Raw genomic sequence first — 27,843 nt, 5'->3', positions numbered from 1 at the left:
ATAAAGCACTTACACCCTTGTTTCCTCTTTTAGCCTTCGCCATGCATCAACCTAACACAAAGCCAGTTAACTTAGCAATCCCATTAAGTCAAATGGAATCTTACAGAGGTCAGATTGTGTTGTATGGACACACATGTATGTGTGCATGTATGTATGCATGAGCATGTGTGTGTGTATGGCTACGTGTGTGGGTGTATGTGTGTATGACTACATGGGCGTGTGTGTGTGTCAGAAAGATAAGTGGTTTGCTCAGTATTGCCATTAAGTGGCAGAATCAAGATTCACACCTTGTTTTTCTTTTTTCTTTTCTTTTTTTTGAGATGGAGTCTTGCTCTGTCGCCAGGCTGGAGTGCAGTGGCGTGATGCTAGCTAACTGCAGCCTCTGCCTCCTGGGTTCAAGCGACACACTTTGTTTTTCTCAGTTGAACGTTTTATCTTTTTTTTTTTCATCGTACCACAATAATAGCCACCATGGGAGAGAGATTTGCCAGGAATGTGTCCCTTTTTGCTTAATTTTCTATGCAATTGACCAGCAAGGACCGGAACTCCCTTATCGTCTCTACTCATCTCGATCTGGCAGTTCAGGACCCGTGGAGCTGTGTCAACCCGTATTTGGTTCTGTTTCTGGGCCAGCAGTTCAGAGGGATTCAGCCAGAATTTAGAGCCACAAAGTGCCCTGTGGTCAAACTGTCCCAGCTACCTGGGTGGGACTCTAGGCAAGGGCTCCAGAGGGACTCTGATGGGCTCTAGGCAAGGCCTTTGAGCCTGATGCATCCATCAAAGCAGGCCACATGTCACCTTCCCTCCCTCCCCCGCCTTCACTCCCACCCCACTCACTGCAGGCACCTGGCTTATCTTTTGTGGGCGAGGTTCACACACCTGAGGGCATTCAGCTGGGCATATCCCCCTTCCCCCCAGGCACACACACAGACGCATCTGCACAGCCATGGACATGGCAAGATCCTGTGACACATACTCAAAAGGCCTGCGATGAAGAGATGCCAATCTTCTGGTCTGGTGAGAGCCAGTGGGAATAATGGTCCTCTCGTGGCACTCCTCTTTCCCTAGGATTACTGCGGCAGTAACTCTGGGACCTTTCGGATCCTGGTGGGGAATGAGGGGTGCAGCCACCCCTCAGTGAAATGCAAGAAACATGTCACCATCCTGGTGGAGGGAGGAGAGATTGAGTTGTTCGACGGGGAGGTAAGTGCGGCCTCATCTCCTCCACCCTCATGTCCTGCTTTGTGCTTCTGTCACTTAAGAGGAACATTTTCCAAGCGTTCATTTAGAACTTGTGTGAATGGAATCATGCACAGCCTTTAAAGGGGATGAGGCAGAGTTGTTGCAACTGACCGTGACATATTATTTTATGAGAAGAACAAGTGGCAGAGCAATATTTTAGCGACAGTGCAGTGTGTGTGTGAAGGATATGCACATGCATCTGCACAAACATGGGAAGAATCAGTGCTCACCTTTGGAGTAGGGTGGGGACTGGAGGGTAGCCGGGCTTTCTTTGTGTGTGTGTATGAAGTGATGATGTTATGGGATATGTTTCGTATGTTTTTCTGTTCTTTTCAGATAAACATTTTTTTTTTTTTTTTGAGATGGAGTCTCGCTCTTTCATCCAGGCTGGAGTGCAATAGTGTGATCTCTCTCCTTACTGCAACCTCCACCTCCAGGGTTCAAGCGATTCTCCTGCATCAGCCTTCTTAGTAGCTGGGACTACAGGTGTACGCCACCATACCCGGCTAATTTCTTGTATTTTTAGCAGAGATGGGATTTCACCATGTTGTCCAGGCTGATCTTGAACTCCTGACCCCAGGTGATCTACCTGCCTTGGCCTCTCAAAGTGCTGGGATTACAGGTGTGAGCCACCGCGCCCGGCCAGAGAAACGTTTTTAAAGGAGCTCAGAAGAGGAGTAAACTGATTAAGTCCCCTGTGTACTAAGAGCTTAAGAAGTGGTTCTCAGAAGTGTACACAAGACTCCCTTAGGAGATCTTGTTTAAAATGTGGATCCTGGAGCTCCATCCTGAGATTCTGACTCAGTAGGTCTGGGTGGGGCCCAGGAACCTGTGTTTAAAGTTGCAGGTCATCCCCAGGCCACAGGTTTGTCATCCCCAGGCCACAGGTTTGGATCAGCTGCTCTGACTACATGGACTGCTATGGAGACCCAGGCTCTGGGCACACACCTGTCCTGGTATATTCATTTTCTCCCGTGGCCTCAGCCTGCATCTCTGCCTTCTTCCCAATACCCACCATTGACATCAGGGGATGGGAGGTGAATTCTTCACCATTATGGAAGAAAACTACTGAGCAAGCATGATGTATTAACTGTGGGTCAGCGGTGTCAACTCCGTTTCAAAGGACAGCTCTATTTAGGGCAGAGTGACAGTGATGCTGCTGAACAGGTGTGCAGACATGTGAGGGATAGATTTGCACATGTGATTAGCTCTGCACGTGATGTGTTACTAACAAGAGGACCTCTGCACAGGGGTGATGGCGGTTCTCAGCCTCAGTCTCAGTCTGAGGAGTGAGAGTCCATCACGCATGCTGAAATGGGCCTCGAGGGTGCAGCACTGGCAGGGGTTGGGCCAAGTCAGAGGCTCAGGTCAGAGCCCTTCTCGAACCTGCAGTGGATGATTCCTGGCACTAGCACTGAGTGCCGCGTTTCCTTTTTCTTCAGCTCTGTCTCCTGATGACAGTGGCTCTAGGGAGGGGTAGGTGGTGGGATACAGGAAAGGTGAGAGTCTGCTGCTTATTTTTATAGAGGAATAGATTTTTAAACAATCAACTAGAGTTGCTTAAAATCATTGCCATGTTGAAAACCTGTCTAGGGGACCACTATATTTAATGACTAATTGTCAATAAAACACCTTTTGTGAAGCAGTGGATGGTCTTCTGCTCATTGGTTTCATAGTACTTTAATTTCATAATGATGACTTTGCTACTACTTCGGTTACCGTCTCTTGGTCTTGGATGCCTGGAGAGGGGTGCTGGTGAGATGGCCACAGACATGTCCTGGCGTGGGGCTGGCCCTGCAGGGGTGCAGTGGCATGTGGGGTCCTGGAGGGGTGGTGGTGCCTGCACTCGTGGGCACTGGAGACAGATGGGCAGGCGTGGAGTGGAGGGAGGATCTGGCTGTCAAGCCTACCCTTCATCCTCCCGTATGTCTTGCTTTGTCTTCCTCCAGGTGAATGTGAAGAGGCCCATGAAGGACGAGACTCACTTTGAGGTGGTGGAGTCTGGCCGGTACATCATTCTGCTGTTGGGCAAAGCCCTCTCCGTGGTCTGGGACCGCCACCTGAGCATCTCCGTGGTCCTGAAGCAGACGTACCAGGTCAGTGGCTTTTCTTGCTTCATCTTGTCGGGGACTTGGCCTTCGGAGCGTTTTCTGCTCCCTGATGAGCAAACCATTATCTCTCTCTCCTTTCTTGGGGGAAGGTGGTATTCAATTAGGATATGAGGAAGTCATTATTTCTTTCTCTTGCCTGATTGCCCTGGTCAGAACTTCCAACACTGTTGAATAGGAGTGGTGAGAGAGGGCATTCCTGTCTTGTGCCAGTTTTTAAGTGGAATGCTTCCAGTTTTTGCCCATTCAGTATGATATTGGCTGTGGGTTTGTCATAAATAGCTCTTACTATTTTGAGATACGTTCTTTCAGTACCTGGTTTATTGAGAGTTTTTAGCATGAAGCGCTGTTGAATTTTGTCGAAGGCCTTTTCTGCATCTATTGAGATAATAATGTGGTTTTTGTCGTTGGTTGTGTTTATGTGATGGATTACGTTTATTGATTTGCGTATGTTGAACCAGCCTTGCATCCCAGGGATGAAGCTGACTTGATTGTGGTGGATAAGCTTTTTGATGTGCTGGCTGGACTCAGTTTGCCAGTGTTTTACTGAGGATTTTCACATGGACGTTCTTCAGGGATATTGGTCTAAAATTTTCTTTTTTTGTTGTGTCTCTGCCAGACTTTGGTATCAGGATCATATGGTCTCATAAATTGAGGATTCCCTCTTTTTCTATTGATTGGAATAGTTTCAGAAGGAGTGGTACCAGCTCCTCTTTGTACTTGCCCTCTGGTAGAATTTGGCTGTGAATCCATTTGGTCCTGGACTTTTTTGGGTTGGTAGGCTATTAATTGTTGCCTCGATTTCAGAGCCTGTTATTGATCTCTTAAGAGATTCAGCTTCTTCCTGGTTTGGTCTTGGGAGAGTGTATGTGTCTGGGAATTTATCCATTTCTTACAGATTTTCCAGTTTATTTGCATAGAGGTGTTTATAGTATTCTCTGATGGTAGTTTGTATTTCTGTGGGGTCGGTGGTGATATCCCCTTTATCATTTTTTATTTAGTCTATTTGATTCTTCTCTCTTCTTTATTAGTCTTGCTAGCAGTCTTATTAATTTTGTCGATCTTTTCAAAAAACCAGCTCCTGGATTCATTGATTTTTTTTTTTTTTGAAGGGTTTTTTTTGTGTCTCTCTTTCAGTTCTGCTCTGATCTTAGTTATTTCTTGTCTTCTAGCTTTTGAACTTGTTTGTTCTTGCTTCTCTAGTTCTTTTAATTGTGATGTTAGGGTGTCAATTTTAGATCTTTCCTGCTTTCTCTTGTGGGCATTTAGTGCTAAAAATTTCCCTCTACACACCGCTTTAAATGTGTCCCAGAGAGTCTGGTACGTTGTATCTTTGTTCTCATTGGTTTCAAAGAACATCTTTGTATCTGCCTTCATTTCATTATTTACTCAGTAGTCATTCAGGAGCAAGTTGTTCAGTTTCCATGTAGTTGTGTGGTTTTGAGTAAGTTTCTTAATCCTGAATTCTAATTTGATTGCATTATGGTCTGAGAGACAGTTTGTTGTGATTTCTGTTCTTTTACATTTGCTGAGGAGTGCTTTACTTCTAATTATGTGGTCAATTTTAGAATAAGTGTGATGTGCTGAGAAGAATGTATATTCTGTTGATTTGGGGTGGAAAGTTCTGTAGATGTCTATTAGGTCCGCTTGTTGCAGAGTTGAGTTCAATTCCTGGATATCCTTTTTAATTTTCTGTCTTGTTGATCTAATATTGACAGTGGGGTGTTAAAAGTCTCCCATTATTATTGTGTGGGAGTCTAAGTCTCTCTGTAAGTCTCTACGTACTTGCTTTATGAATTTGGGTGCTCCTGTATTGGGTGCATATATGTTTAGGTTAGCTCTTCTTGTTGAATTGATCCCTTTACCATTATGTAATGGCCTTCTTTGTCTGTTTTGATCTTTGTTGGTTTAAAGTCTGTTTTATCAGAGACTAGGATTGCAACCCCTGCTTTTCTTTTGCTTTCCATTTGCTTGATAGATCTTCCTCCATCGCTTTGTTTTGAGTCTGTGTATGTCTGCATGTAAGATGGGGCTCCTGAATACAGCAAACTGATGGGTCTTGACTCTTTATACAATTTGCCAGTCTGTGTCTTTTAATTGGGGCATTTAGCCCATTTACTTTTTTTTTTTTTTTTTTTTTTTTTGGGATGGAGTCTTGCTCTGTCACCCAGGCTGGAGTCCAGTGGTGCAATCTCGGCTCACTGCAAGCTCCGCCTCCTGGGCTCATGCCATTCTCCTGCCTCAGCCTCCCGAGTAGCTGGGACTACAGGCTCCCGCCACCATGCCCGGCTAATTTTTTTGTATTTTTAGTAGAGACAGGATTTCACCATGTTAGCCAGGATGGTCTCGATCTCCTGACCTCGTGATCCGCCCGCCTTGGCTTCTCAAAGTGCTGGAATTACAGGTGTGAGCCACCACACCTGGCTAGCCCATTTACATTTAAGGTTTATATTGTTATATGTGAATTTGATCCTGTCGTTATGATGCTCGCTGGTTATTTTGCCCATTAACTGATGCAGTTTCTTCGTAGCATCGATGGCCTTTACAATTTGCCATGTTTTTGCAGTGGCTGGTACTGGTTGTTTCTTTGCATGTCTAGTGCTTCCTTCAGGACGTCTTGTAAGGCAGGCCTGGTGGTGACAAAATCTCTCAGCATTTGTTTGTCTGTAAAGGATTCTATTTCTCTTTCACTTATGAAGTTTAGTTTGGCTGTATATGAAATTCTGGGTTGAAAATTCTTTTCTTTAAGAACGTTGAATATTGGCCCCCACTCTCTTCTGGCTTGTAGGGTTTCTGCTAAGAGATCTGCTGTTAGTCTCTTGGGCTTCCCTTTGTGGGTAACTCGACCTTTTCTCTCGGGCTGCCCTTAACGCGTTTTCCTTCATTTCAACCTGGTGAATCTGACAATTATATGCCTTGGGGTTGCTCTTTTCAAGGAGTACCTTTGTGGTGGTCTCTGTATTTTCTGAATTTGAATGACAATATCAAATTTTCTTTAGGTTTCTTAAAGAGGAAAAGCAATCATGCTCAATATTATTATAACACTGCAGACTATTCTAGGATGTTGCCTCACCATTTAGCCATGGGCTGGCATGTTTTGAGAGCTATTTGTAAAATTGCTAATAACCAACTTTTGAGAATGTTTCCACTGTTTAGGGTCCAACAGGTTGTTGGAACATGAATGATTTCTTTAAGTGCCATGTATGTGACAAGTGGCTTTGGCTACTCTGGCAGCTGGTTTAGTTAGGCAGGAATGGCCTCCACAGCATCCCTGATAACGCTATCCATTTTCAGCTTGTACAAGCCAGTGAGGCAGCACTGCCCTCACTTCTCTATGGCAGCCCATCTCATTCCCATAAAGCGTTGCCAACTCATTCATTCATTTATTCAACAAATACTAAGTTCCTGTATGTGCCAAACATTGTCCTAAGCACTGTGGATACAACAGGGGAAAAGTCAGGTGTGTGTGTGTGTGTGTGTATGTCTTCCATGTATTTGTTTTTTATTGCTGCTATAACAAATCACCAAAAACTTGATAACTTAAAACAACACAAATTTATTATCGTATGGTTCTGGAGGTTGGAAAGCTAAAATTGGTGGGCAGGGCTGCGTTCCTCCTAGAGGCTCTGAGAGAGGTCCCTTTTCTTGCCTTTTTTACATTCTGGAGGCTGCCTGCATTCTTGGCTTGTGGCCCCATCCTCCATATTCAACACTAGCAATGTAGCATCTTCCACTCTTTTTTTCCGTTTCTGCTTCTGTCTGTCACAGCACCTTTTGAACTCCGACTCTCCTGCCTGCCTCTGATCAGACCCTGTGATGACATTCAGCCCACACGGATAATCCAGAATAAACTCTTGATCTCATGGGAGCTACGGTTTTGCCTTCCATAACCCTGGTGTGGATCATATTCTAGTGGGAATGTTACTATAGATAGTTTGGGCTGATGGGCCCTGTGAAGAGGGAATGTAAGAGCAGAGTCTTTGGGGAAGGGAGGGAATGAGTCATGCCAGTATCTGGGGGAGAGAGTTTAGGCAGACAGAACAGCATGTGCCGAGGCCCTAAGGTGGTGTCTGAAGCGGTTGTACAAGGCGGCCAGTGTGGCTGCAGAGGAGGGACTTGTGGGGAATAGTAGTTCGTGAGGGCAGGGAGGGGCAGTAACCATACCATGGAGGCTTCTAGGCCATGTAAAGATTGTTGGCCTTTTGCCCAACAGTGAGAACATTCTTCTTCTATGTTTCCTGGTAACTTAATCCCCTTGTACCAAGCCGAATTCTGCTTATTGAAGCAAAATATAATACATTTTTTTCTCTTTGTCTCAAGACCAGGGCTCTAAGTATGTTGTAAAAGTATAGCACCTTTTCTTCTCCAGGCCAAGTATTTTCAGTTTTTTCTGTAGTTTTTTTGTTTTATTATTGTTTTTAGTTGACATTTAACTGAGTGTATTGACTGGCGACAGTGTGATATTTCAATACATGTATACAGTGTAATGATCAAATCAGGGTAGTTAGTATATCGATTCCCTCAAACATTTACCATTTCTTTGTGTTGGGAACACTCAAAATCTGCTCTTCCAGGTACTTGAAAACATACAATAAATTGGCCGGGCACGGTGGCTCATGCCTGTAATCCCAGCACTTTGGGAGGCCGAGGTGGGCAGATCACGAGGTCAGGAGATCAAGACCATCCTGGCTAACACGGTGAAACCCCATCTCTACTAAAAATACAAAAAATTAGCCAGGCACAGTGGCGGGCGCCTGTGGTCCCAGCTACTCGGGAGGCTGAGGCAGGAGAATGGCATGAACCCGGGAGGCGGAGCTTGCAGTGAGCCGAGATTGTGCCATTGCACTCCGGCCTGGGCAACAAGCGAGACTCTATCTCAAAAAAAAAAAAAGAAAAATATACAATAAATATAACATAAATTGTTGAGACTTACAGTCACCCTGTGGTGCTACAGAACACTAGAACTTATCCCTCCTCTTTCCATAGTGTTTACTTGTTTCTCACTCATTAGTAACTACTTTTTCAGAACTCGTTGCATGTTGCACTCCATGATGGGTGAACGTGGAGACAGGTGAGACATACCTTCCTGATTACACGTGTGATAGAGCAGAATTCTGCCCAGCCTGGTCTGAACAGGCTGCAGTTCTCCAGGCAAGGGGACTCACCTGCTCAGAGGCAGGCAGTTGTGTAACGTTCCGTCCTCAGACCCCTACACCTCCATTGGTGGAGAAGTGGAACTGGCTCCTCTCTGCTTCTGTGCTTGTTGGGGACAGTGACAGTTCCCACCAGTGATCTCGGGGCCAAGACTGCCTGATTCCCACCTCTGCCCTTGGCTGACTATGTGACCTGGGCATGTTGCCTCTCTTTGTTTCCGTAGCTTTAAATAAAATGGGACCAGCAAGGAAGCTCAGGAATAGGTCTTGGCAATGGCAAGTCTTTGCTGCTCACCTCGGGCCGCCTCTGAGTCTCTGTCCTGTTCCTCCTCCTCTTCCTTGAATGCCCTCTGCCTCCATTGCCGCCAGGAATGTTCCCCTTTCCCCCGAGCCGGAGGGCATGCCCCTGGGCTTGGTGGTGCTCATCCCCTCAACTTGTCTCTCAAGGAGAAAGTGTGTGGCCTGTGTGGGAATTTTGATGGCGTCCAGAACAATGACCTCACCAGCAGCAACCTTCAAGTGGAGGAAGACCCCGTGGATTTTGGGAACTCCTGGAAAGTGAGCTCGCAGTGTGCTGACACCAGAAAAGTACGTCTGGGTCTCTGTGTGGACAGAGCCCAAGAGCCTGCTTCCTGGAATGTCCTCCTGTCTGTCCCCATTCTCATGGGGGCTGGAAGGGGTTTGTGGGTGGTATGACCTTCAGGTGGCTGCAGGGTGAGGAGGAGGGTCTCTTGGATCCTTCTGGGCTCAGTAACCCCAGTCTGACCAGTTGACGGCTGGCCTGTCTCTTGCCTGGTTCCCAGGTACCTCTGGACTCATCCCCTGCCACCTGCCATAACAACCTCATGAAGCAGACGATGGTGGATTCCTCCTGTAGAATCCTTACCAGTGACGTCTTCCAGGACTGCAACAAGCTGGTGAGGACCTTGAGGGGAGTGGGAAGCGGATGATCCCAAGGCTCGGCCCGGTGGTATGGACATTGAGCGTGACCTTCTAACGTGGACACTACCCTGGTGTCTTGACATTATCTGCACCAAGACACCACTTCAGTTTTTTTCTTGACTTTCAATCTGGGTAACAAAAAGTAAAATCAACAGTTTCTGGAGGAAGCAATGCCTGGCGAAACATTTCCTTCTGCATGAGAAGTAACTCCCCTTGGCATGTGCCAACGCTTCTCTTTCGGCCCCAGTCTTAGGATTTGTTCTCATATCGAAGTATCTTGTTTTCAACACTGGAGCCAGAGGTTTCCTCTTCCTGTTACTGCTGCATTTGTCCAGACCAAAGGACCTTCCTGTCCCACTCCCCAGAAACTCTTGGTGCCCATTTCTTGTCTCACAGAAATTCTTTTTTGGTCTTAATTTTGGTGATTTTGAGTCCTCATATTATGACCTATTTTTGCGTCTTTATCTCTAATGACGAGGATTTCCCCAAGGTTCTTTTCTTTTTTTTTTGAGACAGAGTCTTGCTCTGTCGCCCAGGCTGGAGTGCAATGGCATGATCTTGGCTTAGTGTAGCCTCCGCCTCCCGGATTCAAGCGATTCTCCTGCCTCAGCCTCCCAAGCAACTGGGATTACAGGCTCCTGCCACCATGCCCAGCTAATTTTTGTGTTTTTAGTAGAGATGAGCTTTCACCACGTTGGTCAGGCTGGCCTCGAACTCCTGACCTTAGGCGATCTACCCACAAAGTGCTGGGATTACAGGTATGAGCCACCATGTCCGAACATAGTGCAGTTACCTCTTATCTGCTGCATGTATGTGGGTACACACATGTGGACATGGGCATATGTGAACACAAGTCTGTGTACACACACAGCCATGCATACATACATGCTGCTGTGTAGCACCACCAATGTGGGAGAGACTGGTTGAAAACATGGACCTCAATTCTCTTTCTGTCTGTCCAGTGATTTTCGGTCTCTGAGGTACTCCAAAGGATACTTACATTCCCTGGTTTGGTGGAAATCCTGGGCATGTGAGTTGGAAGAGTGAGGACAGGGGAGGAGTTGGGGACATTGAGACTGTTGGAACGTAATGACCTGAATGTCTGAATTCATTTTCTGTCGTAATTGTCCTGAAAAAGTCCAGTGTGTGTAGAGGCGTGTTTTGGGGACGAGGAAAGGTGGGAACTGGTTGAACTTGATTTGGAATCAGAGTCTAGGCCCTGTTGTCCCGCATACCTGCCCCATAGCGCAGTGAGGCAGTTGCAGGGTCTGATGCGTTTCCCCATTCTCTTTGCTGAAATGAGGCAAAGAAAGACAGTGACCAGTACATAAGTGTGTTTGTGTTTTTGTAAAACCACCCTAATGCTCATGAGGCTAACAGTGGGTTGTGAGGACAGACAGGTGGCTGGCTGAGCAGGGAGGTAGGCAGAGGGACAGAGGGAATGTTCTTCTGGAAAATCCTCTGGCTCATCATGTTCTGCAAAAGGCCAGCAGCCCTGCATTATTCACCTTTTCTTGCTGGAATGCAGATTAGAAACTAAGAATCTTTCCTTCCCTCCCATTCCCTCTTTGAGACCATTGAGCTACATTTCTGCTTCTACCTGGAAACCCTCCTTATCCTTAAATTGACCATCAGAACATTTGCACCCAGACTAAGAGCCAGAGTTCCTGACACCTGGCCATAGGCCTGGGCCACCTAAGGCTGCCTTTGCAGGTGGACCCCGAGCCATTCCTGGATGTCTGCATATATGACACCTGCTCCTGTGAGTCCATTGGGGACTGCGCCTGCTTCTGCGACACCATTGCTGCCTATGCCCACGTGTGTGCCCAGCACGGCAAGGTGGTGACCTGGAGGACAGCCACATTGTGCCGTGAGTCCTGATGCACTCATGTTTTCAGATGCCCTCCCTTCTTTCCATGTATCTATGCTTTAAGACCTTGTCAGTGCAGGGGGATACCTTCATGGGAGAGAGAAGACAGAGCTCTAGTATGGGACTGGATGGCCAAGGGCTAAGAAGGGTTAAGATGTTGGCTTAGTAAGAAGTTTGTATTATGGGCGAGGCGGGACATGGATTCAAGGCATGAATATGTGGAGATTTTTCTTCTGGAGAGATTCTGGCAGAAGGAGAAGAGGGAATACTGATGAAAAGAAGGAAGTCGATTTATGTCTTTAATTAGGCACAATTATATTTGCCAATATGAGTGATCAACTCATATATTTATGTCTATAGAGTCTTCCTTCTTTGGACATAAGCAACTTAATGTTTTCATGTAGAAAACTGGGCCAGGCACGGTGATTCACACCTGTCATCCCAGTGTTTTGGGAGGCTGAGGCCAGAGGATTCCTTGAGCCCGGGAGTTCAAGACCAGCCTGGGTAACATAGCAACCATATCTCTACAAAAATAAAGAAAGAAATGAATTCAGAACCTATAGATTGTGGTTGAGGTGCTTCAACTATCCAGAAGTCTCTAATATTGGTGAATCCCATAGTCTCTTAGTTCCCCAACATTATCTCCAGATGCCCCAGGCCATCACCACATGGGTCTGCAGTCCTGGGCCTTCTGTGGTCACAGCCTTGTCTCCTGTCTACACAGCCCAGAGCTGCGAGGAGAGGAATCTCCGGGAGAACGGGTATGAGTGTGAGTGGCGCTATAACAGCTGTGCACCTGCCTGTCGAGTCACGTGCCAGCACCCCGAGCCGCTGGCCTGCCCTGTGCAGTGTGTGGAGGGCTGCCATGCCCACTGCCCTCCAGGTGAGGCCCCTCTATCGCTGGGGGTCGGGCTGGTGGGATGGGATAGGGATGGGTGGAAAGGTGCTTCTAGGTCTTGCTTCATCTCAGCCTCCACCGGCCATGTCCTGTCTCTGACCTGCAACCCTGCCACAGGTTGTCTCCATAGGTTCTTTCTTCAGAGTCAGGCCAACTGTGATTTTTCTCAAGTCGAGCTCCTCCAAAATGCTTTTCTGTGCCTATTTATGGGATTCTCGTCTAAAGCTGCCCCTGCCGATAGAACTTTCTTCAGTGGGGGAATGTTGTACTGAATGTAACTGTGATGAGTGTGTCTGAGGAACTGAATTTTTGAATTTTACTGAATTTAACTTAAATAGCCACATGCAGTTTGTGACTATCATATGGTACAGCATAGCTCTAGAGTTACTGAAGACGTTATTCAGAAGAGCGGAAAGAGCCCTGGAGATAAGATTTCATTTGTCCTGAGGCTTGGGGAGGAGGAGTAGGGTGAGGGAACCCCCATTCCCAGTTTTGCAGAGGGATCAAAGCACAAGGAGGAAAGACACTCCTTGAGTGGCGGGGTGACCCCTGGGGGTGCGGGCAGGAGAAGCTGGCTTCTAGGGCAGGACAAGGAGTTGGCTCCTCCCTTTTAGTTAAAAGTGAGGCTTCCTTGTGGGAAAGGGGAGCATTTTGGTTCCTAAGAAGAGCTTGCTTTTGCAGGGAAAATCCTGGATGAGCTTTTGCAGACCTGCGTCAGCCCCGAAGACTGCCCGGTGTGTGAGGCGGCTGGCCGGCGTTTTGCCTCAGGAAAGAAAGTCACCTTGAATCCCAGTGACCCTGAGCACTGCCAGATTTGGTAAAACAGGTTTCAGGGTTGTTTGGAGTGAGGAATCTTATTGCTTCTCCGGGGGCCAGCTCAGAGACTAGGTTTTGGGTAAAAAGTCCTAGCTACATGAGTTGAGAGATGGAGTTTATTTTCTTTGTTTATTTATTTCATTCATTGCTTAGTGTAGTTTATTGTTTTGCTTGTTCCTAGGGTTTGCTGCTTTTTCTTTAGGGGTGGGCTAGACTGCTTCCTCCACGTATATTCCTCAGCAGTGTTTTTGCTCTTAATAGGTTTTTAAGTCCTAAGAGGTTTTTGCTTTGCTCACTGAAGGTGGGGTGTGGTCACTTACTGTCCTTTTAGGTCATGACTAGTCTGAGCACAGGTGTTCGTAAAAATCGGATTTCTTTTTTCCTGGAGGTGGGGACTCAGGAGAGGAACGTGAGATGGAACGCAGGGCCCTCAGGGTAGTAAGAACCTCGTGGGGGCCATAGTCAAGGTCGCAGGGTGCGGCTGTCATGATGGGGAGGGAAGGTACTCGTTGCTCTCACCCTGGGTTCTCACTGGACTTGCCTCTGGGAAACTGGCCTTTGGGGAGGTGAGAAGGAGTCCTCAGGGTGAGCTCTGAGCCCTCCGAAGTCCTGCTCATAAGTAGGGAACATTTATTAAAATCCAGATCTATTCAACACCACTCCCTGACACTGATCAAACCTTCTGGGAACTTAAACTTGAGAACGTAAATTTGCTGGGGAGGGTCTATGGTCACAGTTGCCAGACTCAGATCCTGCCGCCACCATCTGTACAAACAAGAACGAACACTGCCTGGGGTGAGTTTTCTAGCAAACACAGGAAACTAGAAAGTGTATGTCACTCACGCACCGTTAACCAAGGATTGAAGCAGTAAATCTCGTGGATCATGGGAAGGAGAAATTAACTTCCTAGTAAGAGTCTGCCTGCGCACACTCTGTATGCTGAAACAGGGACTGTAAGGAGCAAAGGGTGGGGTGATTCTGATGCTGGCTTGGGGTTCTGTGCCAAAAGGGCACGAGAGCTTCGAGCCCTCTCCCCACCTCCTTTGCTGGCACACGGGCAGGGGCAGCTGCCACAGTGCATGCTGAAGCTCAAGCAGTGTGTGGACAGTAGTCCCACAGCAGGCTGGGGGCATCACCTGGGATCAAGCCACAGGAGGACACTTCCCAGGCTCAGGGCACTGCCATCTTGTCAGCTTTATTGGGAGTGCTGAAGGCCAGGTGCCTCCAATGCTGAGAGTCCAAAGAGATGATCCTGGCTCATATTGGTCTCCACCACAGGGCCGCTTGATTTCACCTGTGGTCTGGCAGGTCTTGCCACTTTCCAGGACGCTGGCAAAAAGGTGATGTTACCAGCAGATCCTGGACATTTGGCATGTTAGTATAGGAGTTTGTGAATTAGGAACCAAAAAGGAATTCAGAACCAATAGATCCTGGTTTAGGTGTTTCAACAATCCAGAAGTCTCTAATATTGGTGACTCCCATAGTTCCTTAGTTTCCCAGCATTGTCTCCAGATCCCCCCAGGCCATCACCACATGGGTCTGCAGTCCTGGGCCTTTTGTGGTCACAGCCTTGTTTCCTGTCTACACAGCCCAGAGCTGCGAGGAGAGGAATCTCCGGGAGAACGGGTGTGGGGCCACTGCTCTGCTACAGACTTGTGTGTGCTTGGGGCTGGGCACAGAGCCTGGCCAGTACTCGGCACATGAGAGGTGCTTACCCTATGTCTGCTGGAGGAATGAGTGAATGTCTTTTCCTAGGCCTAACATCTTGGGGACCCCTGTCTACTACTCCCAAATAATTTGTTCTGCTAGATAAAACTGGGGTTTTGAATCTCTATTCATCTTTCCACAATGTTTTTGCTCCAATTTTTTCTCTCTCAGGGCTCAACATATTAAACATGTTTTAAAATTCATACAATGGCCAAGCGCGGTGGCTCACGCCTGTAATCCCACCACTTTGAGAGGCCGAGGTGGGCGGATCATAAAGTCAGGAGATCGAGACCATCCTGGCTAACATGGTGAAACCCTGTCTCTACTAAAAATACAAAAAAAGGAGCCAGGCGTAGTGGCGGGCGCCTGTAGTCCCAGCTACTGGGGGTAGCTGAGGCAGGAGAATCCCTTGAACCTGGGAGGTGGAGGTTGCAGTGAGCCGAGATCGCGTCCCTGCACTCCAGCCTGGGCGACAGAGCGAGACTCCATCTCAAAAAAAAAAAAAAAAAAAAAAAAAAATAAATAAATAAATAAATAAAATAAAATTTACATTCTGTTAGAATATGTACCGTAAAGCATTTATCTTTAACAGAACATTTACAAGCACAGGTTAGTGTCCACATTTTAGTAACATTTGTTCTTGGAGACATTTGTAAGAAGCTTGGATTATAATTAAGTATTCATGTTGCTAAAGATGTAGGTTGAAAAGAAATCAGCTTTGAGTGGCTATGTGGATGGCCTGGAACAACGAATATATTTTTTCATTTCCTAGGATGGTCTAAAGCTTTGGTTTCTAGAGTCAAAGGAAGCCTGCTATGTGTGTGTTTTGGAGGGGGGTGATGCATGCTATTTGGGGACAGATGTTAAACAGTGACCTCTCACTTGGGTGTGGAACGGTCCATGGGATCTCAAGTTCAGGTGGAACAGGCAGGAGACTCTGTGGGAATATGGAAGTAGTCATACACTACAGGGCTCAGAAGTGTCCATAGGTTCTTCCTGAACCATTTCAATTTCTTCGCTCTTTGCTGCAGCCACTGTGATGGTGTCAACTTCACCTGTGAAGCCTGCGAGGAGCCGGGAGGCCTTGTGGTGCCTCCCACAGATGCCCCGGTGAGCCCCACCACTCTGTATGTGGAGGACATCTCAGAAGCGCCCTTGCACGATTTCTACTGCAGCAGGCTACTGGACCTGGTCTTCCTGCTGGATGGCTCCTCCAGGCTGTCCGAGGCTGAGTTTGAAGTGCTGAAGGCCTTTGTGGTGGACATGATGGAGCGGCTGCGCATCTCCCAGAAGTGGGTCCGCGTGGCCGTCGTGGAGTACCACGATGGCTCCCACGCCTACATTGGGCTCAAGGACCGGAAACGACCATCAGAGCTACGGCGCATTGCCAGCCAGGTGAAGTATGCGGGCAGCCAAGTGGCCTCCACCAGTGAGGTCTTGAAATACACACTCTTCCAAATCTTTGGCAAGATCGACCGCCCTGAAGCCTCCCGCATCGCCCTGCTCCTGATGGCCAGCCAGGAGCCCCAACGGATGTCCCGGAACTTTGTCCGCTACGTCCAGGGCCTGAAGAAGAAGAAGGTCATCATAATCCCGGTGGGCATTGGGCCCCATGCCAACCTCAAACAGATCCACCTCGTTGAGAAGCAGTCCCCTGAGAACAAGGCCTTCGTGCTGAGCGGTGTGGATGAGCTGGAGCAGCAGAGGGATGAAATTGTTAGCTACCTCTGTGACCTTGCCCCTGAAGCCCCTCCTCCTACTCTGCCCCCTGACGTGGCACAAGTCACTGTGGGCCCAGGGCTCTTGGCGGTTTCGACCCTGGGGCTCAAGAGGAACTCCATGGTTCTGGATGTGGCATTTGTCCTGGAAGGATCGGACAACATTGGTGAAGCTGACTTCAACAGGAGCAAGGAGTTCATGGAGGAGGTGATTCAGCGGATGGATGTGGGCCAGGACGGCATCCACGTCACGGTACTGCAGTACTCCTATACGGTGGCGGTGGAGTACCCCTTCAGCGAGGCACAGTCCAAAGGGGACATCCTGCAGCGGGTGCGAGAGATCCGCTACCAGGGCGGCAACAGGACCAACACTGGGCTGGCCCTGCAGTACCTCTCCGAGCACAGCTTCCTGCTCAGCCAGGGTGACCGAGAGCAGGCGCCCAACCTGGTCTACATGGTCACCGGAAATCCTGCCTCTGATGAGATCAAGAGGTTGCCTGGAGACATCCAGGTGGTGCCCATTGGAGTGGGCCCTCATGCCAACGTGCAGGAGCTGGAGAGGATTGGCTGGCCCAATGCCCCCATCCTCATCCAGGACTTTGAGACGCTCCCCCGAGAGGCTCCTGACCTGGTGCTGCAGAGCTGCTGCTCCGGAGAGGGGCTGAAGATCCCCACCCTCTCCCCTGCGCCTGGTATGCTGGCACCTTGTGTGCAGGTGGGAGGGCTGGGCGAGGGCTGGCGTGGCCTTGGTGCTGCGTGCATCTGCCGAGATAAGACTCGGGTTCCAATCCTGGCGTCCCTGCTCTGTGTGCCCTTGGTTGAACCTTGCCTTCAAAGGGCCCGTGCTTCCTCACCTCCCTGGCAGGGAGACAGACTGTGACCCTTTTTCGGGGGAAGATCTTTTCTTATAGTGCGTGCTTATATAAATTCAAAGGTAATGGAAGCCTATTGTTAACATTTTAACAATACCAGGGAGGAGTAAACAAACAAACAAACAAAAAGCAAGTCTGTCCTTATCACACAGCCTTTTCCCCACTCATTCCACCCTCTGCTTTCAAGGTAACCTCTGTTAAAGGTGGTGAGGATAAGCTTCCTTTTGACCATACTGGGTGGGTGAAATTATTCTGAGTAGCTGACATTCTTCAGGGCGAGACCAGGAAGTCAGGTGCCAGGTAGCAGGTGCAGTCTTCAGAAACTGGTGTCAGACTGCCTTAGTTTGAATCTTGTCTCTGCCACTTGTTAGCTGGGTAATTTTGGGCAAGTACTTAACCTCTTTGTGTATCAGTCTCCTCATCTATGAAATGGTGATAATAATAGCACCTACTTGCTTAAAATAGCATCTGGCACATGACAAGTGCTCAAAAAAATGCTTGCTCCCACTGCTGTATTTACTACCTTTTACTGACACTGGCATCTAATCCATTCCTAGTTCCTGAACATCTTTATTCAATGTGTTTGGGACCATCCCAGAATAACTAGCCTTCTTTTAGTATCTTTTGAGTCTCACACTTGTCAGTACTTTTGTTTCTTTGTTTTTATTCATGTTCATAGATCTATTTAAATTCTTGTAATATTTTTGCTGAGGAAAGCAACAATTATATCATTTCATCAAATCTCAGATGTGCTCAGACACTAACAAGAGCACTAGGTATTTGTAGGTGGAATAATCACAGTACGTTCACCTGCCCTGCAAGATCTGAGGACAGCAGCTCATTGTCCAGAGAGGGGCTGCCGCTCCATTTCCTTTTGTAGTCTCCTTGTCTTGCCAGGCCAGTATTTTACTCAATTCTAGAAAAGTGGTGGCCCCTTGTTACTGAGGAAGTCCATACCTGCCGCTTTTATTTGTAGACATTCAAACTTCCTGTGGGTAGAATCGGAGTCTTCTCAATGTCTCCAAACCTGAGGAGTCAGGCCCCAGGAACTCCCTCTCTCCCACCCCCTCCTCCCTGGCCCACGTTGCCCTTGCACTCATGAAGGCACTCCCCCAACCTTGGTGGTGCCACGTGGTCAGCCTGCCCTGCAGATCCTATTGGATTTCAGGTTGTAGGCCTGGCGGCCAGTGTCCCTGCTGGCACCTGTGTGCTCACCTTCCTGGTTGTCATTGCAGACTGCAGCCAGCCCCTGGATGTGATCCTTCTCCTGGATGGCTCCTCCAGTTTCCCAGCTTCTTATTTTGATGAAATGAAGAGTTTTGCCAAGGCTTTCATTTCAAAAGCCAATATAGGTGAGTGAGCGAGGCACCTTGAAGCAGCCGGTGATGAAGAGGCTCTTTTTGGGACTCCACTTGATAGAAAATAATCCTCATTTTCTTGTTCCTTTTAGGGCCTCATCTCACTCAGGTGTCAGTGCTCCAGTATGGAAGCATCACCACCATTGACGTGCCGTGGAATGTGGCCCTGGAGAAAGCCCATTTGCTGAACCTTGTGGACGTCATGCAGCGGGAGGGAGGCCCCAGCCAAATCGGTAACTTTGGTGCCACAGGCTGGATGCAGAATCTCCGTTCTGCTTCTAATTTTTGGCATAAATGACTGTGTGACCTCGGCCAGTCACTTTGCTTCTTGGCCTTAGTTTCTTCTTCTGGAAAGTGAGGGGCTAGATCCTCTTCCAGGTCTCAACTGGGTGTTCCTCGGAGTCTCTGAATCATTCAGCTTTTGAGTAACTTAAGGATCCTCCGTGAAACAGGGTGTCCAGCCGCAGTCAGTACTGACTTGGCGTGATCTGTTCTCCATCCTCAGGGGATGCTTTGGGCTTTGCTGTGCGATACTTGACTTCAGAAATGCATGGTGCCAGGCCGGGAGCCTCGAAGGCGGTGGTCATCCTGGTCATGGACGTCTCTGTGGATTCGGTGGATGCAGCAGCTGATGCCGCCAGATCCAACAGTAAGAATCTGGTGTACAGTCCTCAGTTCAGGAGAGCGAGACTTTAGAAATGATAGAGGATTAAAAGTGGGCTGGGGTTACTTTCGGATGTTGTGTCTGATACTAAATATACTCAGTACCGACCTCTGTCCTGGTATCAAACAGCAGGAAATTATCCAATCACAATGTGATTTGGAAACCAAACAATAATAAGTGTGTGTTGAGCCTGTATCTTTATGACTAATTATAACCTTTAATTTCTCCACATTTTCCCTTTGTTTCCAAGGGTGATCCTACCTGTATGCCCTTCCTTTCTAAAGGAGGATTCATGGTCTCTTACTAAAATGTCATGTCTGAGGCCTCATTGTGGGGCCTTGAGAACCGATGGGGACTTTATGTATTTAGAGTTTGTTCCTGGTACCAGGCTAATGGGGTTGGCAGGGTTGAATGGATGAGAGACAAAGGATCATGCTGTAGGAAAGGGAAGGGTCCACGTGTCCAGCCTTGTGCTGCATGAGAACATGTGCTTATCATGTTCTTAATATCAACAGGATGTGAGCCGGGACAGGTGGTCGAGTCTGAGGGACCACCTCCCAGCTGAAGGAGGTCTGGGTGAGTTGAGTGACATTGAGTCCCCTCATGGCCACCTGGAGAACTGTTAATCTTTCAGAACCATGCCTAGGAGTGCTGTCAGAATCTCTGCTGTCTTCCTGATGTTCTTCCTGAGAAAGTTATTTGCTCCATTCTCTATGTCACATATGAGCTACTCAAAATGTGCAAAATCGTATTGTATCATATTTGTAACATATCTATTCCTTGCAAAAAACTGGGAGTTCTTTGAAGGCAAGGGAAGAACTTGCTTATTTTTGTATCATCTGTGGATGATGCACAAAATAGGTGACCATTTAACATTTGTTGAGTGAATGAATGTGACATGTTTATGAAATCTGTGATTTTAGGGTAAAGGACACTAAAAGGGAAAGGATAAATATTTGGATAATATAACAAACTTACGATAGCTGAAAAACTGCTAGTAGAAAATCCGCTCCAACCTGAAGCACATTGCAAATTCCTAGAAATTTCTGGGGAACTGAATTGAGGAATTTCAGGATGGAGATTTTTTTCTCCTTTAGTATCAAGCATCTAAAGAAAGATTTTCATTGGGAAAGGAAGCAGTTGTGGTCTTGAGGAAGTGAACGTGATCCAGAGCAAGTCATTTAACTGTCCGAAGCCTCGGTTTCTCATGTGTAAATGAGCATGCACGTTCTCCGGGCTCAGCCCTGTGATATTTTCTCTTCTCTTCTTACATACACCCCCTTGGTGGTCTAGTTTAGTGTCACGGGTCTAAATATATTTATACATTTCTGACTTTGAAATTCATATCTCCTCAACTCAGCTTGCATGCTCCAATAGGCAAAACTAAACTCCTGATTTTCACATCCATCTTTCTCATCTTAGAGAATGGCAATTACGAAAGTTGTTCAGTTCAAAAAGCTCAGCATCCTTGATTCTTCTTCCTTTTTCCTGATACCTCCATGCAAGCCACGAATAAACTATAGCTCCATCTTCAAAACACATTGAGAGTTACACCACTCCACGCCATGTCCACCAGGGTCACCTCAATCCAAGTCCCCATCATCTTTCACCTGGACTATTGAAATAGCTGTCTAACTGGAACCCCACCTTCCACCTTTGTCCCCTGCAGCTCATTCTCAGCGCAGTAGCTGCAGTGGCCCTTTAAAATCATAAAGGCAGCTCCTGTCCTCTGCTCTGTCATCTTGGCTGGCTTTGTTTCATTCACAGAACATGGTGAGTCCTTACCATGGCCAATGGAGCATTGCCTGATCCATGCTCTTTCCCTCTCTCGCTTGTCCGTCTCTCCCCAGCCCCTGGGAGCATGCAGTCACACTTCTGCTCTGGGGCGTTTGCACTCACTCTTCTCTCTGCTTGGGATGTCCCTCCCTCAGATATCCTCTTGCTCCTTCTATCCTTACGTTAGGTCTCTGCTCAGATGCCATCTTTTCACCAAGTGCTTCTCCAACTGCCATGCATGCAACAGTAACCCCCACCTCAGCCCTGGGCATTCTCATCCTCCTCATCTCATTTTGTTTTTTTCCTAAGCATTTAGCCACATCTGAAATTCTGTATATTTACTTTGTTTGTGTGTTGGTTGTCTATCTCTCCATGAGGATGGGGGACAGGGAGGGACTTTATATGCTTGGTTCACTGCTGTATCCCTATTGCATGCAATAGTATCTGACACAGAGTAGGAGCTCATTAATATCTGTTGACTGAATATCGTCCTCGTAGGGCTGCTGTATGCGACCAGCCTGGAAAACATGAGGCTCTGTTCAGATGCTGTTCAGATCAAGCCAGTCCATTTTGAGCCTACTTGCCCACAGATCCTTTCCTGTCTCTTTGCTAATTCTAGGAGTGACAGTGTTCCCTATTGGAATTGGAGATCGCTACGATGCAGCCCAGCTAAGGATCTTGGCAGGCCCAGCAGGTAACTCTAACGTGGTGAAGCTCCAGCGAATCGAAGACCTCCCTACCATGGTCACCTTGGGCAATTCCTTCCTCCACAAACTGTGTTCTGGTGAGTCTTACAATACCTTTCTTTCTTCTCTCAAAAAAAGGTTCCAAAACAAACCCACCATAGAAACAAAAATACTATTCAAGAGACCCCGGGGGTGCCCATGCATAAGATTTGGCCTTGAATGAAGATTATTATGTAGACCAGGACCTGTAAGTTTCTGCTCCTGGGAGGTTGATACCACAAACCCTCATGGGGCCAGCAGAAAGCTTGCTGTGTATGGTCCTGTTTCCACTCGAATTGTCCATGTGAACTTGGCAGAGAGAGCCTAAACTTATTTGTGTAGGAGGGGGCTTGGATAAAAGAATCAGAAGACATAAGCAAGGAACCCCAGCGTTTCGTAGATACAGTCTCTTCCCCATGGGCCTAGACTCACCATCAACATGGATATAAAGGGCTTTAGAAATACAATAATGTGGCAACTCATATCAAAGTACCAGAGTTTAAGTTGATTTTAGGTTAGAAACTTAAAATGCTTTTGGCTGGGTGCGGTGGCTCACGTCTGTAATCCCAGCACTTTTGGAGGCCGAGGCGGGCAGATCATAAGGTCAGGAGATAAAGACCATCTTAGCTAACACGGTGAAACCCCATCTCTACTAAAAATACAAAAAATTAGCCAGGCGTGGTGGCGTACGCCTGTAGTCCCAGCTACTCGGGAGGCTGAGGCGGGAGACTCGCCTGAATCCAGGAGGCAGAAGTTGCAGTGAGCTGAGATTGTGCCAGTGCACTCCAGCCTGGGTGACAGAGTGAGACTCCGTCTCAAAAAAATATATATACACACACACACACGTGTGTGTGTATATATATACGTATATGTGTATGTATATGAATGACATGTTTATGAAATGTACATGCATTTCATATATATGTGTATATGCACATATATGTGTATATATATGCATGCACACACGCACATATACACATACACACATGCTTTTTGGGGCTGGGTTTGTATATTTTCCCATTACTAGCTGTAAGTCAGAACCCGCATAGAGCTACTGTCCTTCAGAGGAATAAGTCAATGCAAGTTTGCCGTTAAAGGGTAATAGCGCTATGCAAGTGTTGACTTACAGCTAATAGCTGTACAGACAGATGGCAGCTCTCTTGGTAGGAATCTTCAAGTTAGATCTCTTTCAGGTTTCCAGGATCTTGCTTCATCTCCCCACCTTCCCCATCCCTGGTGTGATCTACATGTGAACTAAGATAATGACAGTGTAAGCTGTAGTTGTTGCCATATTATCACTGTTATTGGCATCATAATTATTAATAACCATACAGCATGTCTGAGGAACCACAGGATGACCACCTCTTAGCCTCGTGTCCCTGTGTCTCCACTGTTAACCTTGTTCAGATTCTTTTCAGAAGAGTTCAGATGATTTCAAAAACTAGACCAGGTTGCTTTAGCAGACATTGTGAATGGTTCAGAATTTCTGGGTGAAAGATGGGAACTAAGATCTTACTTGTGTCTGTTGCAGGATTTGTTAGGATTTGCATGGATGAAGATGGGAATGAGAAGAGGGTAGGTTCTTTTCTGTTGACTTTGAAAGAAAGATTAGAGATGTGTTTGGGGTTCTTGTTCCCACTGGTTAATTTTTCCTCCTTTGGTCTTAGTCCAGTGCTTCCTCTCACTGTTACCTTGTTTCTGAGGGTCCATCTGTACATTTTGTGTTTTGCTTCCTGTCTCATGTACAGGAGGCCTCCTTGCTGTGTAGGCCTGTGTTCAATTCCAGGAGTCAGTTATCTGGCAGATGGGCTTGGAGTTGGAGTACCTCATCTTATTCCCTGCCTGAATCTACTGTTTGCTTCTGCAGCCTGGGGACGTCTGGACCTTGCCAGACCAGTGCCACACCGTGACTTGCCAGCCAGATGGCCAGACCTTACTGAAGAGTCATCGGGTCAACTGTGACCGGGGGCTGAGGCCTTCATGCCCCAACAGCCAGTCCCCTGTTAAAGTGGAAGAGACCTGTGGCTGCCGCTGGACCTGCCCCTGTGAGTCCTTTGCTTCTCCAGCCAGGGCAGTGCTTTTAGCTTGGCTGTGCAGAAAAGTAGAGCAGGCACCAACCAGCCCAGAAGTACCCTTTCCCTCATCACTGCATACACAGTGCTACCTTCGCTCACCTTCCTTTCCTCCTGTGCTCTTTGGACATGCTTTCAGCCAGTCTCAGGGATCACTGCCCTCTTTCTCTGTCTTGGGAAGGCACTTCCCCAGAATATGCATAACCAGAAGGAAGAATTGCTTTTCTGAGGTCGGTATTCAGCTTGGCTGTTGGCAAGTCAACCTTTAGGAATCTATGTATTCAGGGTATAGCAGTGGAAGTAAGCAGTGAGAGAGATGCTTCCAGAAAACTCTCCAACCACACCTATTGCAAAAGCACATCACCAAGGTGGCCTGGATTAAGAGGAAGAAATATTTAAAGTCCATCTCATGTACGCTTGTGGAGAGCATTTCCTCCATGGGCTGGGTTAGCCTTCTGTCTCGTGTTTGGGAGAAACGGCTGCTTATGGTGACCGTGACTTGGCCGCGGATTGTAACCTTCATGCTGAACAGACATAACCGGTGGGATGCAATCACAACTGTATGTTACAGCTCACTCTCCCTTTAGATTTTATTTAGGGAGATAAATTTCCCTCTTGGTCGAGGTGAAAACTCCACCAGACCTTACGTTGTTTCTGTGTATTCATAAAGAAATCTATAGTTACTTTTAAGTCATAAGACAAAGTCTCAATTGATAATTGGGTACCCACTCTTGTGTAATAATCAAAACTTCGAATTTGATTAGAGTTAAAACACCTCCCAGTCCCAATTTGGGCTGCCTGCCTCCGGGAAGGAGGGTATGGTCAGCTTTTCTCTGTACAAAGAGCTTTGCCTGTTTTGATTGAAAGCATGTCCTGGAAATTACTCGATGTCATTTCAAAGACAGCTTCCTAGTACTTTATTGCGTACCACAGGTTACCCAGCTGTTCTTCTATGTGTGTGCATTTAGGCTGTTTCCAGCGTTTTGTAATGACAATGCTGCAATGAGTAAACCTGAACATACGAATTTTCATATGGTTGGAGGTGTGCCTTCAGGGTAGATTCCTAGAGATGAGATTCTTGGGTCAAACGATAAGTGCGTGTGAAGTTCCCCTTAGATATTCCCAGATTCTCGTCCAACAGGTGAGATGTGGTTGTGCAGAACTGGAACGTCCATCCATTTGCTTTTCCATCAGTGAGGTGTGAGAGTGCATGCTTCTCCACAGCCTTGCTGAGGGAGTATGGTGTTATAGTTTTTATTTTATTGTTTTTGCGAATTTCTTACTTTTCAGGATTCATTTTTCTAATGATGAGTTAAGTTAAACATTTTTTCATATGTTTAATTGCCATTTTTTGGTTTAATTTTGTGAATTTTCTGCTCATGCCTTTCCCCATTTTCCCGTTAGAAAATTTGTGATAAAAACACTTGAGATCTACCCCCTTAATAAATTTTCAAGTGTACAGTGCAATATTGTTAGCTATTTGCAAGTTGTTGTACAGCAGATCTCTAAAAGTTTTTGTTTTGTGTGACTGAAACTATGCCCATTGAACAGCAACTTCCCTTTTTCTCCTTTTCCTAACCCCCGCAACCACCATTCTGCTTTTTGCTTCTATGAATTTGACTATTTTAGATATCTCCTATAAGTGGATTCATGCAGTAGTTATCCTTCTGTGACTGGCTCATTTTACTTAGCTTAATGTCCTCAAAGTTCATCTATGTTGTGGCATATGAAAGGATTTCCTTCTTTCTAAAGACTGAATAATATTCCATTGCATGTATATACCACATTTTCTTTATCCATTTGTCCACTGATGTGCATTTGGATTATTTCCACCTCTTGGCTATTGTGAATAACGTTGCAATGAACATGGAAGTGTAGGTCTCTTTTTGAGATCCTGATTTCAATGCTTTTGGATGAATACCCAGAAGTAGGATTGCTGGATCATATGCTAATACTAGTTTTAATTTTTTGAGGAACCTTCTTACTGTTTTCCGTAGTGGCTACAGCACTTTACATTCTCACCTTCAATGCACAAGGGTTTCAGTTTCTCCACATTCTTGTTAACACTTGGTGTTTCTTGGTGTGTGTGTGTGGCGGAGGGGGTGGGTAATGGCCATTCTAACATGTATGAGATGATACCCCTTTATGGTTTAGATTTGCATTTCCCTGATGGTCAGTAATGTTGAATTTTTTTTTCATATAATTGACTTTTTGGATGTTTCTTTGGAGAAATGTCTTTTCAAGTCCTTTGCTCATGTTTAAATTGGGTTGTTTGCATTTTTTTTTTTTTTTTTTTTTTGCTATTGAGTTGTATGAGTTCCTAATATATTTTGGATATTAACCCTTTATCAAATGTATGGTTTGCAAATATTTTCTTCCACTCTGTAGGCTGCCTTTTTATTCTGTTGATTGTTTCTTTGGCTGCACAGAAGCTTTTTAGTTAGACGTAGTCCCACTTGTCTATTTTTGCTTTCGTTGCCTTGATTTTGGCAACGATATCCAAGAAATCTTCGCCAAGACCAATGTTGCAAAGTTCTTGTGTTTTCTTCTAGGAGTTTTTTAATTTCAGGTTTTACGTATCAGTGTTTAAGTTTGGTTTTGGTTTAACTTTGTGTGTGACAGAAGATAAGAGTCCAATTTCATTCTTTTTCATGTGGACAGGTCATTGTTAGTGTATAGAAACAACTAGTTTTATATGTTGATTCTGTATTCTGCAACTGAATTTGTTTCAACTTTGCTGAATTTGCTAACAACTGTTTGGTGAAATCTTTAGAGTTTTCTACACATAAGATCGTGTCATCTGCAAATAGATAATTTTACTTCTTTTTTGATTGGGGTGACTTTTATATCTTCTTGATTCATTGCTCTGGCTAAGACTTCTCGTGCTATGTTGAATAGAAGTGGTGAGAGTGGGCCTCCTTGCCTCCTTCCTGATTAGAGGAAAAGCTTTTAGTTTTCCACTATTCAGTGTGATGTTAGCTGTGGCATTTTCATAAATGGCTTTTATTTTGTTGAGGTAATTTCCTTCTATTCTTAGTTGAATGTTTTAATCATGAAATGGTGTTTGAATTTTGACAAATGCTTTATGTGCATCTAGTGACATGATGGTATGATTTTAATCCTTTGTTTTGTTAATGCTATGTATCACATTTTTTGATTTTTAGACGTTGAGCCATTCTCGTATCTGAGGGATAAATCGTACGCAGTCAGAGTGTATGATCCTTCTATTGTGCTGTTGAATTCAGTTTGCCATCATTTTGTTGAGAATTTTTGCATCTATGTTCATCAGGAATATTGACTTCTTTTTTTTTTTTTTTTAATGTAAAGTCTTTGGTCTGACTTTGGTACCAGGGTAATTCTGGCTTCATTAAGTAGGTTTCCCACTTCAGTGTTTTGGAAGAGTTTGAGAAAGACTGGCATTAATTCTTTTTTAAATCTTTGGTAGAATTATCCAGTGAAAGCATCTGAGCTCTTCTTTGTTGGGAGATTACGATTACTAATTTGATCTCCTTACTAATTGTGGGGCTGTTCAGATTTTCTGTTTCTTCCTCATTCAGTCTTGGTAGGTTGTATGTTTCAGGGATTTATTTCTTTAGGTTATCCAGTTTGTTCATGTGTAGTTGTTCATAGTAGTCTCTTACTACCCTTTTTGTTTCTGCGCTATCAGTTGTAATATCACCACTTCCATTTCAGATTTTATTTATTTGAGTATTCTCTTTTTGTCTTGGTTAATCTAGCTAAAGGTTTGTTAATTTTGTTGACCTTTAAAAAAACCAATTCTAAGTTTTATTGATATTTTATATCCTATATTTCATTTATTTTTCCTCAAATCTTTATTATTTCTGTCCTTCTGCTAACTTAGGGCTTAGTTTATTCATTTTCTAGTTCCTTATGTTGTAAAATTAGGTTATTTGTTTGAGAT

General features: G+C 46.0%; 1 protein-coding gene across 1 annotated transcript in view; it reads left to right on the top strand.

Moving 5' to 3' along the window:
- The window catches only part of VWF (von Willebrand factor), a 154,612-nt gene that overhangs the window by 65,070 nt on the left and 61,699 nt on the right, over positions 1-27,843 (top strand). The window contains exons 16-29 of the mRNA XM_031936259.1: positions 1,069-1,203; positions 3,192-3,338; positions 8,951-9,091; positions 9,307-9,420; positions 11,159-11,315; positions 12,040-12,198; positions 12,895-13,030; positions 15,768-17,146; positions 18,562-18,678; positions 18,777-18,917; positions 19,190-19,333; positions 21,744-21,908; positions 23,381-23,424; positions 23,717-23,894. Of these exons, the coding sequence (XP_031792119.1) occupies positions 1,069-1,203; positions 3,192-3,338; positions 8,951-9,091; positions 9,307-9,420; positions 11,159-11,315; positions 12,040-12,198; positions 12,895-13,030; positions 15,768-17,146; positions 18,562-18,678; positions 18,777-18,917; positions 19,190-19,333; positions 21,744-21,908; positions 23,381-23,424; positions 23,717-23,894 (3,157 nt within the window). The remainder of the gene's footprint in view (positions 1-1,068; positions 1,204-3,191; positions 3,339-8,950; positions 9,092-9,306; positions 9,421-11,158; positions 11,316-12,039; positions 12,199-12,894; positions 13,031-15,767; positions 17,147-18,561; positions 18,679-18,776; positions 18,918-19,189; positions 19,334-21,743; positions 21,909-23,380; positions 23,425-23,716; positions 23,895-27,843) is intronic.

Source organism: Piliocolobus tephrosceles, chromosome 10 (assembly GCF_002776525.5).
Source record: "Piliocolobus tephrosceles isolate RC106 chromosome 10, ASM277652v3, whole genome shotgun sequence".
NCBI lineage: Eukaryota > Metazoa > Chordata > Mammalia > Primates > Cercopithecidae > Piliocolobus > Piliocolobus tephrosceles.
This window is presented reverse-complemented; position numbering and strand designations above follow the sequence as displayed.